The sequence below is a fragment of the Temnothorax nylanderi genome, unplaced genomic scaffold, assembly GCF_030848795.1.
Source record: "Temnothorax nylanderi isolate EJ_2023f unplaced genomic scaffold, tnyl_v1.0 TNYL_tig0077_pilon, whole genome shotgun sequence".
Classification (NCBI taxonomy): domain Eukaryota; kingdom Metazoa; phylum Arthropoda; class Insecta; order Hymenoptera; family Formicidae; genus Temnothorax; species Temnothorax nylanderi.
In genome coordinates, this window is record NW_027249139.1 from 45652 (window position 1) to 66095 (window position 20444).

At 44.9% G+C, this 20444-nt stretch overlaps 1 protein-coding gene across 3 annotated transcripts in view; it reads right to left on the reverse strand.

Annotated features, from left to right (window-relative positions):
* Positions 1–17348, reverse strand: part of Rim (Rab3 interacting molecule) — a 58876-nt gene extending 41528 nt beyond the window's left edge. For all 3 annotated transcript variants that reach the window (XM_071709436.1, XM_071709439.1, XM_071709438.1), the window contains exons 1-3: positions 16380–17348; positions 10575–10779; positions 31–303 (exon numbers count right to left, since the gene is read on the reverse strand). In XM_071709436.1, the coding sequence (XP_071565537.1) occupies positions 31–303; positions 10575–10779; positions 16380–16495 (594 nt within the window). In that variant the 5' untranslated portion in view covers positions 16496–17348. The remainder of the gene's footprint in view (positions 1–30; positions 304–10574; positions 10780–16379) is intronic.
* Positions 17349–20444: the final 3096 nt, after the last annotated feature.

Sequence of the window (20444 nt, forward strand, 5' to 3'; positions counted from 1 at the left end):
AGAATATCGGGCGAGCGAGGAGAACGTTACCTGCTCTTGCTGGGAGTACTGTCTCCTGAGAGGACAGTTTCCGCTTCTCTGTAATAACGGCAAATTCTCTTTCTCAGCCGCGCTGTGCGCCCTCTCGAGTTTCGGTCTTTTATCCCGAGTTTGGTCCGCGAGTCCCTGACGACCACCCACCTGCAAGTCCTCCTGCATTTGCCGCAGCAACGCGCTGTCCACGGCGCCTGTCTTCGACATCCATTGTCCAGTCTTCGAAAGAAGTTCCTGCTTCTTCCGGCAAAGTATGCACACCCATATCACCTGCAACCAGAAAAGTAGCGTTCTCCTGTTGACCGCGACTAAAAATAGCGCGAGCATCTTCTATTTGTAACTCGACACTGCGAGGGCATATTTCGGGACGAGTGCTCTTAAAGGGCTTGCACGGTGTGTGCTTTATTAAGGATTGCCAAGGGAACGAATGGGTGCGCAAAAATTTTATCTCTCCAAAGCGCGAAAGTATCTTGAAACTTATCGATCCAGGTTACCGCGTGCGGCCAGTGACGAGGATATTAATAGGAAATTACCTATAGGAAGTCGGCCGGTTACCAAGCTAATTGGAATGTATAAAGCGGCGTGAGATTGATTATAGAAGCGAAAGACACGCCAACTGGAGTAGCCTAGACAACGTATCTTATTTTACGGCTTACTTGTCGCTCTGGGCGCGTTATTTTTACGATAAACACAATCCGGGAAACGGAATCAAAAACGCGCTTTAAATCAAATAAGTACGGCGTGTATTTAGAACAATCGTATCCGCTCTGCTCCGCAAGGTTTGAAATCTCGCTGGTTTTACAGAGAGAAATTGTAAATTCCTCTCTAAGTTTCCGTCGTCGGACCGGGCCATTGCCTTGGGCTATATTCTTATGCAAATCCACACGGAGATCTGAGTAATGTTAAATTAAATTGAACAGATGCGAACGTAGAGCTGAGAAGTGTAACAAAAGAAATGCTCCCAGCGCATACGTAGACGATTAAAAGATAGTTACTATTTTTCTACGACCTTTTTTATAAATCTTTATTCGTAAGTATCTTAATTAGTAAGAAAAAAATTCCTCTTTTTGCAAACGTTTATCAATTTGTCTTAAATGTTAATTCGCATTTTAATATAATAAAATGATATACTATAACATAAATGTAAATCAAAGCCGTTTCCAAACTTACAAACGTGTATTCATAATTTATAATATTAATAATTAGAGGGGTAAAAACTATAGGAATATAGGTCAAATTTTTTAAAATATTGACTCGTGTGCATAGATGCAATTTATATATTGTATAGATTGCATCTATGCACACGAGTCAATATCTTAGAAAATTTGACTTACACCACTATGGCTTTTACCCCTCCAATTATAACTCTGTATTATTTTTTAACGATATTTCTATTTTTGCATTTTCAGCTTTGTGAATATATGTCAAATATATATGTATCTAATATTATTTAAATAATCTGTTTTTAAAGAGTAGTACGAGACAAGTTATTAGGTAATGATAAATATCTGCTAAAAAAAAACGTCTGCTATATTCTATTGTGATTATTAGTATATATATGTGATATTAGTACATTCTATTGTGATTACAAAGAAACAATAGCATAACTTAAGGCGGCATATTTAATAAGAGATTAATCGTTTCAATAAATTACCTATAGAAAGTGGGCATTCTTATACGCAACTGTTGTGTATCGAATATAATGAGGGTTCACAATTAGCGAACTACCGCTCGAATCAAGTAGTTTGCACTGTGAATAGGAACTAGTAGAATATTTCATCAAGATAAAGAGTGATGGATGGAGCGTTTAGTAGCAAACTACAAAACAATGCCTATGCAAACTCTCATCGATAACACTTTGCTGCCCACTCCGGCGTTACATTGAGAAAATCATGATGGGGATCAATGACGCTCCCAAATAATGTAGAATTGGAGGTTTCGTTATTCCCTGAGAACGGAGTGCCGCACGCGACAGGAGAAAACTTTAATTATTCTTGTACGAATCCAAATTTCAAACATAAATTGACGTCAAATATGACAAACTTTATTTTACTTTCATGACGAATTTGTTGAGAGCTGAGAAAGTAAGTGCCTATCAACCTACTTCGTCTGAACGCTGCGTGTCGAGTGAACGTGATTCAGTATCATGAATTCGCTGTAGTTACTCTGTCAAACTCTGCCTCAAAAGAACATATAATTTCTGTAGCGGCATGCATGTGGATAATATTGCGCGATATGTAATTTTAATAAATGCAGATAACTCCTCAATTCGCTATTGCAGTTAGTACTGTATGATAATTTTTACATATAGGTCACATCTTTTTCTTACATTTAATCCCAAGTGAAATAATATCCCACATGCATTACAAAATTATTTCATTAGCTACGTATAAAAGTACACACAACTCTCTGCAATATCCATTAATTCTCAGCGCTGTTGAATAAAATTAGTCACTTAATAAAATTGCCAAATAAAGTATGTCCATAAAATATATCATTCGTACGAGCTATACTGAGATTGTTTCCCCTTTAATTTAATGAAAATTATGTTACACACACATACTCAACTGCAACCATCAAGAATTTATTACGATGCTACACTCTATGATTTTCATAGACGAATACGAAGACGTTTAGACACTTGGGCATGTTTCTCCTGATTCGCACGTTTCGTTAAATGTTTCTTTAAGAATTATCGGAAAACTTTCGACATCATTTCGCAGCGGGGCTGTAAGCTTACCGTTCTAGAATCGGAAAGGAGAATTTCCAAGAGCGAGGTCAAAAGCTATGAGAGGTACGCACGGAGAACGCGGTAGAAGAAAACGAGTCGCGTACGTGTGCACTCAAGCTTGTTACCTCAAACCGCGACCACGAGACAAATTTCCCGGTGAATTCAAATACAATCGACGTCGCACGTGCGTACGACGATCGAGGTACGCTTAAGCGAGTATATACCCCGACGAGGTACACCGACAATACCGCGATGCAAACTGACAGCACGTTTGTAAGGAAGAATCCGCGAGGAGTGAAGAAGAGAACAACGAAAATGCGGGGAAAGGGAGCTCGGAGCAAGGGAGGAAGCAGCAGCAGCAAAGATAGATGTGGACGGGAAGAACTTGAAGAGCACTTCGTTGAGTTGCCTAGACAGCAATATGTCAAGAGTTCAACCCCTTTCTGCGGCCTCCCTTCGCCGGCGTCCTTCGTCCGCCGAAAATATTTCGTATGTATGTGTGACATATGTGAATTATCTGTCAATCTTAAAAAAAAAGGAGGAGAAGGTCTCCCCCTCCCCTCGAACTGTCCCGCCTGCGCAATAATTCGAGAGAGTCCGGTGCCACGTAAACGATCATTAATTCAGCGAATTGACCCGCATCGGTAATTTGCATTAATTAATTAGAGACAAATTAATTCAGATTACTTTATCACGACGCTAAGTACGTAGTCCCACCGGCAGGGATACCGCCGCCAGCCGCCGCCAGCCGAAATGGTAACGGCGATGACACACCGGCGTCGTCATCGACGTCCACGTCCCGATACTTCGAGCACGAGGAACGATCGATACACACAAGCTCGTACGAGTCAATCCGATAAGTCACTACGACGTCAACGTTACACGGCACGTAATATTCGCCAGAGAATCAACGTGATTCCGTCTTGACTTCGGAAAATGTGATCGATGCCAGCTTTGAATATATATATAAATCCTGTCACACATGCCAAATTATCTCTTACCGGTAATATTGGTCGAGGAAGAGAGAGAGAGAGAGAGAAAGAACATTATTTAATAAATTACATAATTTGATCGTAAATCTCATTTAGTTTATATATTCACATATGTCCTAAAAAAGAAAAAAATTTGTTATAATAAAAATACGCGTATTTATTATATTATTAAACTATAATTTAAAATAAGACAATATATATATATATATATATATATATATACACATATATGTATCCTATATATTCAATATACTCGTAATATCGTAAGACCGTTCTTTCAGACCTTCCTCTTTGATCACTCGGAATGAACCCGAAACTAAATCAACTGAATCCGCAGTCTTGTCTAAAGGAGTTTCCGCTTTCTTGAATAAAGCATTGTTTTTCGAAGAAAATAGTTCTGTGAGACCGTCGCGCGTCGCGAGACAAAAGAACCGACTTCTTTATTGTCAGCAATCACCTGATGGATGAGAGAAACGTAGGGAATGATAACGAAAAGAACACTATGACGCCAAGGGTTTCAGTCGCGCAACAATCGTCTACGTGTAGAACAACATCCGTACTTAGATCGCCCTTCAGATCCAAGTAGAGCTCGCTCCGTATGAGCGAGCTCTCTACCGTGGCATCGTATCGGGGCACTTCGGAAGACCAACCTGGAATCATGCTCGAGCATATAATACAAACGAAGTACGTGGGGAACGTGCACAAGTCCGGCTTTCGTAAATGACGGCCAAGCCTTTGAGGCAAGCTGAAACGCAATTACGAAGTGCTCTCGTTTTAGGAATCAGTTTGCACACACGAGTTCGGCGGAGTTTCAAATGATACCACCACCGGCCTCAGCGGATTATTGTGTACCGCCGAAGGATGTTATTGTGCACGCCGCTATCAATCGTCAGTAAATCACATTGACGTAATTAGCATAATGCGAAATTAACAACGTAAAGTAATACCAATAAACACGTATACACGTGCATCTACTTACGATTGATGATGATTTTTACGATGTTTCTGCGCGTGTAAAGGTGCCCAGATGCACAAACATTTAATGAGCGATAAAGATTTGTCTTAGTGAGAATTTACACTGTGCAGCTTCATTCGCGAAACTCGTAGAATTCCTCGTCAAGTCCTTCACGTCGCGGAAATTGCGAGGATTTCGAAAGTTTACGAAACGCAATTTTATATACTCCTCTCCTTTTAATGACTTTGACTTTTGCACTTTTGCATCCTTCTGATAGGAAGCATAGATCTATATTAGCGTCAAGGGCTTATACTTTGTCCGGCGAACTTTTCAGGTGTCCTACATATAGAATGAGCGGTCGAGGGAGTCGTATTCCCAAGTCGCTGCTCCACGGAGAGCGTCAGTTGAGAAACGACAGATGCTGCCCGTAAGTCAAAGTACTGGGTTCTTAGCGAACTTTCGATCGTTAATACCCCATTGGGAATGTGTGTGTTGGGAATGTCGAGGCGCCACGAAAGTCGCATATATTTATTATCGTCTCACACACGTAACTCCTATAATTCGTTTATGATTGCCGACGTGCGAGATGCAGCCGCTCTGAATTACTAAAGCGAGCGAGAAATATTCCAGTAAAAAGACACCGTTGTACCATACGTAAACTTCTGCAGATTAATGCTTGTTGTTTAATATTAAAGCAGTTTGTAACCTTTTTAAAATTTATCAAAGAGGTTGGAAGATCCGAGTACTCTCTAAGAAATATTTCATCGATGCTCCAGATTTCTTTGTAAAAAAAAAAGAAAGAAAGAAAAGAAGCAAAATCCTAGCAACATCAAAAGACTATAAAAATAAACGAAGAACAAAGTATTTATTGATCATTGTAATATATATTACGGCATCCGTCCCAATCCTTTCGAGCGAAAGAAAACAGTAGAGAACTGCAAAAAACCGTGAATATCGCATCGAAACTGTAGAACGATATATGAATTTATTTTTAACATCGGCGCTTTTAAATAACGTAGCGAAATTTGCCAAAAGCGTAAGTGATAACAATGTTTCGAAATGATATTAAAATTCGTGTAAATGTTTGCTTTTCTTTCAAGTCATTTTTTAACATATTAATTTTTTAAAGCACCACCAACTATTTAAAAGCTATAACGTCCGCGATATTGATTTCTTATTATTTTGCAACTGCATTTTGTATAAAAAATATATTTTGGAAGTATTGTCTCAGTCATTTTTCTCTTTGTCTATCTTCCTTGATATAATCTTAAAATAAGAAAGTACATAGTCACATCTAATCAAGAAAAAGAAGCAAGTCACGTTATCAATGTCGACCCAGCATAACCGAAGCGCGAGGCAGGAAAAGGACCGTACAAGATCGCACATGATTTTGCACGATTCTGCGATATAAAAAATAAAGACGATCGGAATTAGAGTGGCCAGCAATCAATAATATAGATTATGGAAAACGATGAAATGGAGAAGTCGACAAGTATTTTAACGTTATACACATGTTCTCGTTGCGTCGTTCTCGTATATCTCCCGAACTACCTCGTGTCTTTCTAAATAACGCAAAATCTCGCAGAGGTGATTCCCCGCTATGTTACTGTCTGTGCTTGCGCGATAATAAAGTATTCGATAGAACCGATTTCGTGGCGCGAGCATGTGTAAGTCGCGTTTCAATCGCGGGGTATATCATCGGACGTATAGTCGATTTCCAGCGAAGGAGCTGCAACCCGAAGCGTAGATAAACAAAATGGTAGCGGAATGGGTCGTAAACGTCGCGTATTCTAGCCATCGACATTTTTATTATGACGTCGCTTTCCACATCGCCATTTAGGTATTGCAAATCACGTTTCATTCAGGAATGCTTTTGCTCTTTACGTTCACGAGACACTTATTCAGAAATTTTCTTAATTCATTAGAGTTTATGGTTCACAAGAAAAAATATTCGATTAAATATTTTCTGGCAAATTAATTCAATTGTAAAAATGAGGCAAACGGATAAAAAAAGATAATAAAAATAGATAACGTATGACATATTAGGTACGCTTGCTTACATAGTTAGGATCTATATTGTAATAGCACGTTTCATGAATAAGATCTAACACTCCATAAATAAATCCCGTAAGCAATAACAAGGCTTCTCGGTTCCGTTTCGAGGAATTTATTTCAAGAAGTAATCAAGTGCTCGACACGTCTCTCCAAGAGAGATTGTTTCTGTCTAGCAATTCGATGCCAATCTTCGTGTCGCGATTGCCATTGTAGATCGCACAACGGTTGTTCATAATGTCACAGATCTTGTTATTCCGCCATCCCTCTTTTTCTTTTCCCCATTCTTATCGACTCTTTTTGCAACTGTTATCTTCGACGTCTACCCGGTAGCCGCGGCATCGAACGGCAGACGACAGACGAACTATCTATATAAGTTCGCCGTCTTCCCGATGCCGCCGTAACTCGAGAGAACAACATACGATCCTTGAGTAAAACTGTGCGCATCGAGAAATCCCAGAAGAGCGTAGATTTGACGGATAGCGTATATTTTATTCCGCCCTTCCTTCCACTCCCCTTATATACCACCCTCTCCTCCACCCTCCTCCTCCACCTCCTCCTCCTCCAACGTGTTCCTCTATACACCACGCACCCTCCCTACCAAACTTAGATCAATATGTTGCGTCATGTACCCCCCCGTCCCTCCCTACCTCGCACACCGCCCAACGTCTCACCGTCCACCCAGCCACCCACTCCTCCGGCATCCCCGCGCTCCAACCACCCCCGGCACCCACTCCCTCCATGTGAACCAGCGCGACGAGTGACGTCACGCAGGGACGCGCCCCATTCATAGGCTCCCACGCAGCGTCCAGGCCGCGAGAACGGAAAAAAGAACGGGACAGAGGGAAAGAAAGAAACCCGTTGACGACGGGCGACAACGACGACGCACAGACGTAGTCGGACGAGTAAATCGCGACGGGTTGCGTATAAAACGAGCGGTCGGTATCGATTCTCTTCGAGTGAGACATTCAGATAGCTCTGTAATTTCGTTGTTTTCGCAACGGGACGCAATTAAACGGTCGACGCAACGCGACGCGACGCGACGCGATTGCGGGGTAGGACAGTTCCCGCTCATTTGAAACGAAGAAAGAACCCTCTTTTCCATCCCCCTATCCCGCCGTTCCCGTCCACCGCCCCCATCGTTTCCACGGGCGCGGATCGATGATGTAACGACGCTCGCTCACGATGACGTTTGTCATTGTACTTGCGTGCGGCCATGACGGAGGCGTGCGTGCGTAGCGTGCGCGCACGTGTGCAACCCGCGGCGGCGGGGGTGGCGGGGGGAGGGGAGGTTTACTACAAAACACCCCACCTACCCCCGTGTCCGCCTACGTTTATGCGCGCCCGACATTTCCGTGCCTGAGCGCCGTTAAATTTTACGCGGGCGCGCTCGTGAGCGTCATTGATCAGCGCCCGGATTACTTTTAATAATCCGGAAAATGGAGCTTTCTGTCTCCGCGCTGAAAGAGATGAAAGATGCAGCGACGCTCGCGAAAGATAAAAGCTATTACATGTTCGCAGTAAAGAGGTGTCCTGCGCGAAATATCACGCACACACACACACACACACACACACACACACACACACACACACACACACACACACACACACACACAGACACGGCAGGCGAAACGTGTGATTCGCCGCGCGTATTATACCCAGAAATATTCTCTAGATTTCCTTTCGGTAATTATTTCGGTATTAAATCCGTAAATTATCTGTCACGAGAGAGAGAGAGAGAGAGAGAGAGAGAGAGAGAGAGAGAGAGAGAGAGAAACTGGGTCATTAAATAAAGCCAGAAGACACGGTGATCGATAAAATCAGTGCTGCAAGCTAAAAATAATAAGGAAGAAATCTAATATTATATTTCTATTTATTCAAATCTCTATATTTATGTTCGTACGCGTGCATAAGTCGCATATATATATTGCAGCTGCCTCCTATGTACGCCTATAAGTGAAATATTTCCAACGGCATACTTAAACGTATCGCACATTCTTGCGTATGTGATACGGTAATAAATAGTACATAGTTACACCGTACGAGGAACCAATAGAATCTATCTCATATGTTACTTCTATATATTATTAGTACGAGGATTACGCCGGAAAGGCTACGATTCGAATATGGTAGATCGATATTGTAATACCGCGCGAGGACGAGAACGTAACCACTCCGATGCGGAGATAAGAATAATATTTGCGCAAGTAGATAATCGCGTTAGAACGGTATACGGTGCAAATTCGACGAGCGTTAGTTTCTGTTTGCGAAAATCTGTACGGATTTCGGAGAATGTGATGGGCGCGGATAATATCGAAGTTTTAAAAGCACACCCGCCGGCGTTGGCCCCGCGCGCGCCGAACTGCACACGGTTACGTCCCGCTCGCCGGACGTTAATCTTTCATCTCTATACGGATGAAAATCCGGAAGATCGAAATTGCGCGAGTAGAAGCGAGTCGAGTCGAAAACGGCGAAATAGACTCTCGACGAAATAGAGTGGCAGAGTATTTAGCGACGGCTATTTAGCGACGGTATTACGCCCACGGATACCGTATTCATACCGCGATAAAGGGTTAATTGACGTACCGGCACGGGGATGATGACGCGCTACCGTAAGGTCAATTGTTTTGACGTATTCCGCAGTAAGCGTCCTCGGACGATACTACTCACCGATTATTATCTTTTACAATGCGACTGCTCTTAATTGTTCCCAGAAAACCCGACATTTGCCGCGGCTCCCGTATCACTGTCCGTCCAACGTTAATTCCCTCTCGTTTCGTTGCGATTCGATAACGCTGTCCGAGCTAAATTCCCCCTCCCCTTCCCTTCTCCATCAAATCACGCGTTATCTTCTTACATTATCTCCGCCATCGCGGAATACATGCGCGCTTAATGAGGCAATTGCAAAATTTCTGTCTGACCGGAGAACGAGGGGCTTGGCTTTCACATTCACGCCGTCGAGGTTTTATGAGAAGTACGGAAGAGAAAAATTTCACCAAAAAAAAAAGAAGAAACGTTTCGACGGCGAGGCTAATTTGCGGAGCAGAACGGTACGCTGCATGTGTCAAATCTTTCTGGAGATCATGCAAAGGGTAGGTGTATCCGTATATACAATCCATCGCGTTTAATCAACTGTGATTTTGAGTTGTGTTGTTCACCACATCACTAATCAATAAATTGTTCGTATCACGAGATTTATAAATTCGATAAACTCGTGTTGACTTTATCACTTATTCACCTGTTTGTTTGCTAAGAAACAAAGCTAAATAAAAAAGACAAATAAAAAGTAATACGCCAAAGTTCAAGATAAAATCAAGACAACAATATTTTTTTATCTCTATATATTTATACATTCATAAAAAGTTCGTTCTAACAGTGCGGGCTTAATAAGTTTATTTTCCACACTTCAGATGTTGCCTCGAGCAACACTCGTTTGCATCGCAAAGTAAACATTTTTCAGTCTACGTGTCTTTTTTTCTTTTTAGTTATTTTGTTAAAATGATGTATATATCCCTCATCATGTTCTGTATCGCTCGACGAGGGTACATTATTTACATCAGACGCGTTAATATCAACTTGATCGCCGGGCATCACACGCCGATGGGTGTCTTTCTATTTTTATTTCCCGTGTGATCTTTTTACGCCGAGGCCTTCAAAAGGTTTCTCCACGGTATGCCGAGTGCGGCGATGTAATACGCGGAAAGAAAAGTGGCACGCGTCGGGACAGATACTCGCAACAACTCGATCAATCTGGCCCCCACGATTCTTCCGGCCGTTTATTCGCGTACTCCTTTTGCCCGTGCCCTCTTACCTTGCTTGACCGTAAAGTGACCTTTCCGCCGCAGCGTGCGCAGCATCGGATGTCGCAGTAGTTGCAGATGTGGCCGACGCCGTCGGCAAACTTGGTTTTCAGGCATATGTGACACGTGGCGTTCAGCTCAACCCCGGCCTTTTTGTGTTTCTCCGAACGCATCCGTATCGTTTCCTCGAGGACCTGCACCTCATCTTGCTTTCGTCTGCAAACCAATAATCAACTATTAAGAAAAAGCGAAATTTAAAAGAGCCGAAAGTTAAATGTATCGTACATATATAATCTATCACGTTTTGTTAGCACACACTATAGTTTCATATTTTTTTCCAGGCTTGAATGACGACGAGTCAGTTATTGAAAATTTGAAACCGGCAATCTTTATGACATATGGGAGAGTATAATCAAGAAAAAAGAAACTAAATTAAAAAATGTATCCTATTTCTATCACTTCTGTAATATGATTTTAAACAGATTTAATGTTTAGTTAAAGCCTAACAGTCCCAAGATTTCTTAGTTTCCGTGTAGAATTACTTCTGACGATCTATACGAAGAAGGATGATTATAATCAATGTCTACAGAATAAACGACGGAAAATTAACAATACTGTCGTCGTATTCAATGTCCAACTGAATTCGCACTAGTAAAGCCAAGAAAATTACCGGCTTCTGATATGGAAGCCGCATTCCGCGAGGACGGCAGCCGAATTTGTCAATCCTAATTCTACCATTTGCGGACTCCGACATTCTACCGAACCTCAAGATAACGAATCGCACCTAGATTTATTTTCGCTCCGTAAATCGCGCCTTAGAAACGTCTCCGAGCGGTCGCAATTTCTCCCTGAAAATGCGACGTGACGATGCCGACGTCACTGTTGGTTGCGACTCTATTCCCGTTCCTACTCGCATTCATTTAAACCAATTTAGGACCGTGTGTTTTGCAAGCTTGAAATTAAGCTGGCGACTTTGTTAAAGTACGTCATTACCGCATGACTTAACGTCAATATCGACGATTGTATTGATATCGATATTGTTTACTAGAAAGATTTAGACAAAATATCATTGTATCAATGTTATTTAATTAAATTAAATTTTATTTTAAAATAAAAATCTTTTATTGTGCGCCATAGAATTAATCAAGAAAAAAAAACTGTTAAACCGAATTTAGATAACCTATTTATAATAATTTTTTAGTGTTATATATGGTATTAATTATCGTTCAATCTTTTTCTTTTTGTATATATTATAATTAAAATAATAAGTTAGAGAAAAATACAGCAAATAATTAAAATCACTTACTGACAAATTATCATCACTCTTCAAGTTTAGACTGTTGTTGCAACTGATTTTTAATCGCATAAACTTCAAATAAGCGCGGTATAAGAGTGTTTATATTTATCAACTTTCCGTTCGAATGCAACGCGCGTCACATTGTCAGAGGGAAAAAAACGAAATTTATAAGCTTTAGTTGACAGTTATTGCAGCGCAATCGTCCGTTGAAAAACACGAAGCTATATATGTAAGGTCACATTTATTTCGTACCTGTCCGACCGTAATCGCATCTTTTGTTCTTTATGTACCTCCGTCAACTAATTACGCGAAGAGCTCTCGCAAAATGCAAGTGAAATTAATGAACCCTAAAGAGATGAAATAAACATCGCTTGTACAATGGACTCGACATCAGTATATTTAAAATATATCGCGGACCGCAGTCGAATAAACAGGACCGCGTTCTATTCATTAGAGAATCAGATCTGTCCGATCTTTTTCCCGGTTTGTACATTCATTCCGCTTTCAGAGAGAAAGACAGAGAAGGGGAAGGAGAGATAGAGAGACAGAGAGAGCTTTTATTAATTATCGACTTTCGTTTATGCCATAAAATAGGGCCGTTAAAATTACCTCATATTTATTCACGCAAAGCTTGAAAATCTAATTCGCGCGTGTGTGTATGTGTGTAAAGTGGATGTGTATATTTTTTCCGTTAGATATTCGGGGATTGAAGGTAGAAATTATGTTTAAAAAAAAGAAGATTCTACGTCGATCAGCGAGATTAAACGAAACCGCTTGCCAGTACACCAAATCTTCAAACGTATATATGTGTACATAAAATTTGCTATGTGTGAGACGCTCGTCTGACAAATAAGCCAATCACCACCATAGCTGCAAGTAGAAATAAGTGAGTACTTGGCGGCATGTTGCGGTAATTTTTAGGATTTGTATTTTGGATCACGTACGCAACGGCGAATCAGACTGCCGAGCTTCGACCGGGGGTTGTTGGCACTGCGACGTGCCAGCTCCACCCCGATAACGGAAACGTACCGCGGACACGCAAAAAAAAATTGACTAAACGCTACTCGCGCCGCAGAGCAAAATTTTGATACCGATAAACCTACGAGCGTCGCGTCGATCCTGTAGCCAGGAAGACGTATAAACTGAATCTCCTTACCCTTGACCGATTGTCAAATAAAGGAGACAGCCGCGTCACGCATCTTGACACCGTAACCCAAATCCTGGAGTTTGTCGATAGAACAAAAGCCGGCGCGCGTTGTGTTACAACGCGGCGGGGAAAGGGAGTAGTTGCACCGCATCTATATACCTATATTTCTCTAATTACTTTACCGATAATCGAGTGACTCGCGCACGCAACGGTGATCACACTCGACAAAGAGTCGCACAAGACTTTCCCACTTCTGCGTTACGAGCGATCGTGGAAAGGTCGCGACACGCAAGAAACTCTCCCATCGACATGAAAGGACTAAAAAGAAGCTTATACAGAGAGATGAAGTATCACAGATACGTCCCCCCGTAGTTTTGTATAATTTTCTCATACTTCCAGCGTGCCCTGAAATTGGGTTTCAGCCTATCGCTGTCCTACATTTTTATTTCAACATCAATAAAATAAAATAAAAATATATTATTATAATAATAATTCGTTTATTAAACTTTTCTTAGATTGCAAAAGTTTTCTTATTAATCTAATTTCTGAGCAAAGAGAGATTCCTATTTTTAATTTAAATTGCCAAAGGAACGGCGTTATAAAGTGTGTGACACATTTTTCATATCTTTTACATTTATATATTCTAACGTATTAATATAACATCCGCGATGATGCCATTTTAATATAATCTATAAAACGATCTGCCGGTATCATGGAAGCATTCAGTATGAAAGAAAATATCATGCAGTATCTTAGTACAAATGTCGTACAAATATCGCGTAAATCATCTCGCGCGAGCGTTTATAAAATAAAATAAAACAAAAACCAACGAAACGTTAATGCGCGATAATGCAGTGACCGTGTAATGGAACGAAGGGAGCGACTTCCGATTCCCCGAGATGTACATTCATTCTTCCCGGGGACCACGCATTTCTGAGATGATTTATCTTTCTTTTGGAAAAAGTTTCATTTACATATACTTTTTCTAAAATCGGAGTCGCTGGCGAACCGCGGCAAGTCAACGCAACGACATAATTGCCGGCTTAACTTTCTCGCGTTGAGTCTTGACTGTCTCGTTATTCAACGGTATTTGCACTCCTTCACCCTCTCTCCCCGCCGCCGACAGATACGTGCTACCTATCTGTAGAGGACGCGTATATATTTCACCCTCCAAGAATTTACCGTGCCAATCCAGGCGCTTTCACACCCCGTCCACGAGCTACGGTCGCATACACCTATGCATACCCTATGCATGCAGCTGCAGCAGCTCGTTACTACGCCACGTCAAGGCTCGTCGCCTTGCATTTTACATGCGTCCCTACACGTACTTGTCGTCTACATTACATGATCTCGCGCGCATCGGTATGGCACAGCACGCTTTCCTCATTACTCTTTCCCTTCGTTCTCACGTTCCCGTTTTTCGCTCGGTCGCGACGACCTATCAATAAAACCTGTTCACTGCGCAACGCCTGGTTGCCCCTCCCCCCCCCCTCTCTCTCTCTCCTCCTCTTCTCCGTTTACAGTTATTGTTAGCTACCACAGGTAGAACACCGATCTCCGCGTTCGCGCAATTACGCACGCCGCCGTCGCCGGTCCTGTCGTCGCCTCCTCGTGATAAGCGGATCACGGATCGGCCGTCTTATTTTTATCAGCGATATGCGCGAGACTGATCGCAATCAGTTGTAACGTCGGATACGTCCACGTTACATCCGACGTGATCGACGAATCGATCGCACGATGCAACGGGGAACGCATCCGAGACGCGCAAAACCTTGTTGCGAAGGCACAAGGGCGAGAATATTTGCGGACGTCGAAGAGACACAATTATAAGCGATTTTTATTTCTGACCGCTCGATACAAAAGAGATGAGAGCCGACGCGGTAATCGGGAGCATGTGCGGGGCCGTGGATACATAAATGGAAGATGTAGGTGTAAAGCGGTCAAGGACTAATGAGCAGGTGAGCCGGGAAAATAGGTGAAACGAGCCGGAGCAGACCTATTGGTCAAGAAATACCTTTATCCAATCGATCGGTTGTCGTTTCGTCCGTCTGCCAATTGCGGTAAAAACCAACTAAACGACATCTCACTTTCGCGCCGCTACCTACGCCGACTTTTGCGCCGGGCGCTCCCGATCATTAATATCTTTTATCCCTAATTCCGATAACTTTTAAACTTAGCCGAGGCTTGACCTTGACGGTTATCATCTGATCCAATAGGGGTTAAAATAGACCGCCCGTTATCGCAATTAAAGTTATTACTCTCTTTATAACGCATATCTTTGAATAGATATTAGTACATTCGATTAAATTACGAATAGATAACTTAATAAAGATATCTCTTGATTAGTTTTAAACCTTCGTCCAATTATCCGAGTCGTACTAAAGTTATGTTGAAAAAAATAATCTCTTGCGTAAATCGAGAAATCGCAGAAATATTTACGTATATCCGCTTAAGCGTTGAATGAAATGTCGATACTCTCAATAGTTTTCATCCGATGCTATGCAGTTTCACGGTTATATTTGCGGCAGTCGGGAATAAAAATGGTCCACAATTACCGAAAGCGCGACGGACAATACCGGCCACATGCATCACGGTACGTGAATGTTATTACAGGCATTTGACCAGCCTGACAATATCCGGTGCAATAGAGAATCCTAAATACCCGTGTGAAAGCTCGCGCGTCCTGCTTGTGAAACAATACTTCATCGATAGTTTCCAGTTACGCGCGAGCCACGCTTATACGACAGCAATAAAAAAAAAAATTCCAACGTACACATTCGCGCTTTAAGATTCGATACTACATGACCATCATTGGAGAGAGAGAGAGTTTTTAGTACCGTTGATAATGATATTTCGAGCTCGTTATTTTAACAACGTAAGTGGAAAAAAACGATGTCAATTACTGCTACATCGCCATTCACGTATACATTTCGATAAATAATATAATTATTAATTGATCACTTCATTGATTTTCTATCATTTTCTCTTAGATGCAAATTATTGAATGTTATTGAATGAATAAAATTATATTATACTATTTTTTTACCTGTTTCACATCATGAGATTATATTTTGTCAATTCACTCGTCGACAAGCCTTTTTATATTTTTCTTTTTTTTGCATACAACATATTTTGCATATTGTGCATATTTTGGAACGCGATATTATTTATATCACAATGACTACTTCAGTTTTATTTCTTGAAGCTACTGTCTAAATTCTAAATAAACGTATCATATACGTAAAATCGTTTAATTTATTGTTTTTATTAAAATCTCTTCGATAAGAGGCTCGCAAAAATTTCCACGTGTCCACGCGTGATTCAGGCAAAATGATCGAAAAAGTACACGTACGGGGGAGCATGGTCGCCTACCTCATAATCTCATGATCCTGTTCCTCCTCCTCCTTTTGACGCATTAAAACACCCTCTATGATGCGCCTCTCCTCGGCGGTGAGGTGCGACATGTCAGGCTGAGGTAGCTCCGCCATCACGGTGGTGGTGGCGACGATGTACGCGCGTGCACGGGGTATGCGACGTGGGTATGACGCGGGTAGGCAGGCCGGCGCACCGCCGACGACGTCGACGTCGACGGGACGTTACCGTTGCTCCGATCGGGCTGCACCCAAGACGCGCCTCTTCCACGACAGCTCTCGTTGCGGGATATAACGGTCGGGACAATGTATAATAACCTTCTACGACTACGAAGCACGTCTGTCGTCCTGGGGAAGTCATCCGACACCCGTTGACCGCACCACCGCACCGCAACGACGCGGAAACGCGAGCGCACCGGGGTTACGTCGTCGTCGTTGTTGTCGTTGTTGTCGTGTCGACGGTCGCACCGTCGTCGTCGTCGTCGCCGTCGTCGTCGTCGTCGGCTCGGCACTCGCGGTACGTTGCACTCGCAGGTCGTGCCAATCGGGACGCGGGACCTCCTCCGTGGTCGTGGTCGATGACTTCGGGGTGGCCTCCTTCGCACGGGATAACGATAAGGGAAGGCGGTAGACGTCCTTAGATTTTGCGCCGGTCGATGTCTGGCGTGATACGGACTCTTTTCCCTGCCGCAGCCTTTGCCGTTGCTGCTGCTGCTGCTGCTGCTGCTGTCGCTGTTGTTGCCGTTGCTGTTGCTGCTGATGCGTGGAAGGGCAATCGGGCAGTAGTCGGGCTGGTCTCATGCGAGCGCACAGCGTGCTCGTGGCATGGCCGCGGAGTCGGGGATCGTCGTCGTCGTCGTCGTCCTCCTCCTCGTCGTCGTCGTCCTCCTCTTCGTCGTCGTCGTCGTCGTCGGTGTCTCTCGTCGTACGATTACCGCCCGTCGCATGTGTATGACAAATCATGTTCACAGGCTGTGAGGAGGCTCTCGCATTCTCTCTTGCAGCCCGGGCTCACGCGCTGCGCTACCCGAATGCACCATCGGACGATACGCGATGGATCTCACCGGTGGTGATATCCTCGGATCCTCGATCTCGACGGGCCCGTCGCTCTTGCCCGTTGCACCGTTGCCCGCCACCCCACACCGAGGCGAAATCGGCTAATCGGTACGGAGCACAGCGGCACTCTAATCGCGCGATCCTAACCAACGCGCGATTTCGCCCGCGGGACGGTGCGCGACGACGTCGGTTGGACTCCGCTTGCTAGATAATGGCTGCGCCCTTCTGTCCCTCCGATCCTTCGAAACTCTTTGGAACCGCATCGATTGAAAACGAAAACGGGTCAGTGGGTTGCCGTCGCTGATAAATAGGACTCCACTTTCGCGGCACGGTCTTCGCGCGGTCGAACACCGCTGGTGTTACTAGCGTTACTGCTGCACTGCTGCTGCCGCCGTAGCACCGTAGCCCGTAGCCCGTAGCCCGTAGCCCCTTCACATCTGTCGGGATTACCGCTTCGTTATCCTCCGGACCCTGCGATGCGGACGAGGCGATGCGTCATCCCAACCGGGTCGGATCTGCGGGATATATTGCGTTTCGTTAACTGGATCCTGCCGTGCCCGGGAGGGACATGCTCGACGAGTGACGGAGCTCGTCCATTCGACGGACGGACGGACGGACACCGATCCCTCGATCTCTCGCCCTCGATCCCCCCGGACTGCCCCGGAGACTCCGGAGAGAACAAGTTCACTCGCGATTCACGTGGCAGCCGACACGACAATGGCGCTTCTCGGCGCGCCTCTAACGGCCGCCGCGACGCCCACGCAGTCGATCGTCCCCGAGCGGACAGTTACACACCCACGATAACCGTTTCTCCAGCTGATGACTACTGTCGTTGAGTGTCGTACTGTCGCGACGCGAGGCGAGGGGCTGAAGGCTGAAGGGGCTCGAGGGTTGTCCGTCGCGCCGAGGAGTTACGGCGCTGCTCTATCGTCGTCGGGGCCGCGGTGCCGTCGTCGCCGTCGCCGTCGCCGTCGCCGTCGCTGCCAACGCGAGAACGCCCTCGTAGATACGGCCGCTGCGTGGTCGTCGCGGAATTAAACTCACATCTCGTCCCTCTCTCTCTCTCTCTCTCTCTCGGCTCGAGATTCCACGCGTACACCCCCCTCCGGCACACAGCACTCTCTTGGTGCGCTCCGCGTCGAGCCGCGAGGAACTTTGCGAGCGGAACGGTCGGACACTTGTCACGCACGGTGTAAGCGAGGGAGAGCCAGCGCCAGGTGCCTGCGCACTCGCTGCCGCCTCGCGTTCCGTCACGTCGCGTCGCGTCGCGTCGCGTCACCGCCGTTTCTCCGCGTTGCGTTGCGCTGCGCTGCGCTGCGTCGCGTCGCCGCCGCCGGCTCACCTCTCGCCGACGAGTTTCACTTCCGCACGCGCGGCAGTGCCCTTTCGCCCCTCCTCGATGCGACGCCGGAATCCGGAATGCGACCCGCGAGTGCGTTTATTCTCCTCTTCTACACCCTTTTCCGCTCCGCGCACCCACCCGCGACGACGGTGTCTCGCGGCCACGTCGACTCGCAGGGGTAGCGCTCGCGCTCGGTACCGCTCGTGGTGAACTCTCCGTCTCTTTTCCACTCCCCTTTTCGCGCCTTCACGTTCCTCTCCCTCTCTCTATCTCTCTCGCTCTCGCTCTTTTTCTCTCCGTCCTCCACCCTCCACCACGCACCACCTGACTGCTTCTCCCGTTCTCTCTCTCTCGCTCCCTCCTTCCTTCCCTTCTCCTCTCCCGCGTGTCTCGCACGCTATCTGCTCAGTGCTCACTGGTGCTCACTTCCCGCGACCCGCGACCCTTCCCTCGCGACGACCGCGGAACGGGATGGGCGGGACGCGAACGGGGCTAATTTCCGGTCGCGAATCGACTTCCTGTCGGGACCGTCACGTCGACATCGAGGCGCGAGCTCGCGTCTCGCGTTCCTCGCGAGCGGCCCTTCGCTGGTTGCACGTATCGGCCGTATCGCTCGCCGAGAGACCTCTATCCGAGGACCGAGGCCACCGAGGGAGGGCTGCCTTATTGCACACTCGTGTGCGACCGCAGTTGCGCGAACCGAGCTTTACTCCTCCATCCCCCTATTCCCCCTCGTCCGCAGCGATATATGGGGTGGCTCCGATATTACGCGCGCTTTCTTTGAGTATAGGTTTGTTAATAAGAGCTGCACCGAGAGAAATATGATGATTGTTTTGCTGTCAATCTTTTTCATCCTTAAAGACCTAAGAACTCTTGCGCTAAGTTTATTTTAGAGTATAAATTGCATACATAAGAATGTATAGAAGAACTTTATTTTTCATTTTAATTATTTTTTAAGTAGGTTATATATCTGTAAAGCTTTAATTTAAAATGTTTTCAACGAAATATTTAATTTTGGAAATAAAGAACAATTACTGAAGTAATCAACCTTCTAATATTCTCATTGAGCAAAGTTTGAGCTCAGGTTCTCCAGAGAATAGGAAAGGGACATGGGGTTTCACGTATGTGACGAGACTGACGAGTGACGCCGAGTTAGCCGAGTAATGCCGAAGAGAGGAGGAAAGTACTAAGTAGAAAGACACTTGGAAGCGCGGCGGTCGTTCGAACGGCGTTTCGTTCTGGTTTTCATGCAATCGTAATAAATCTCCGCTGCGTCGATCACGATCGCCCGGCCCGGGTGACAAATGGTGCCTGACGAAATATCGCACTTTCGCGCGAACTTAATAAATAATGGGATTGCGGCGTACGTTTTGACCAATGGGCAGGCGGGACGCGACTTACGTCGCGGAAAATACCGTATTGATCGCCGAGCGGACCAATCTGGCGCGAACTTTGACCGCGACCACGTGGCGCTGTATTTGAAATAGACTCAAAGCTAAAAGCCCCAAAGTTATTTTAAAAAACAAAAAAGAATTGATAATTTCCAGCCTTTGAGAACAGGGATTAGCTTCGAGAGATGTTCAAATTCTACTCCGCTGTGCTTCCGTGGAGTTTATTCGGCGGCCACGAAAGCCAAACTTGCAACGTCGGGAACGTCGACCTCTTATT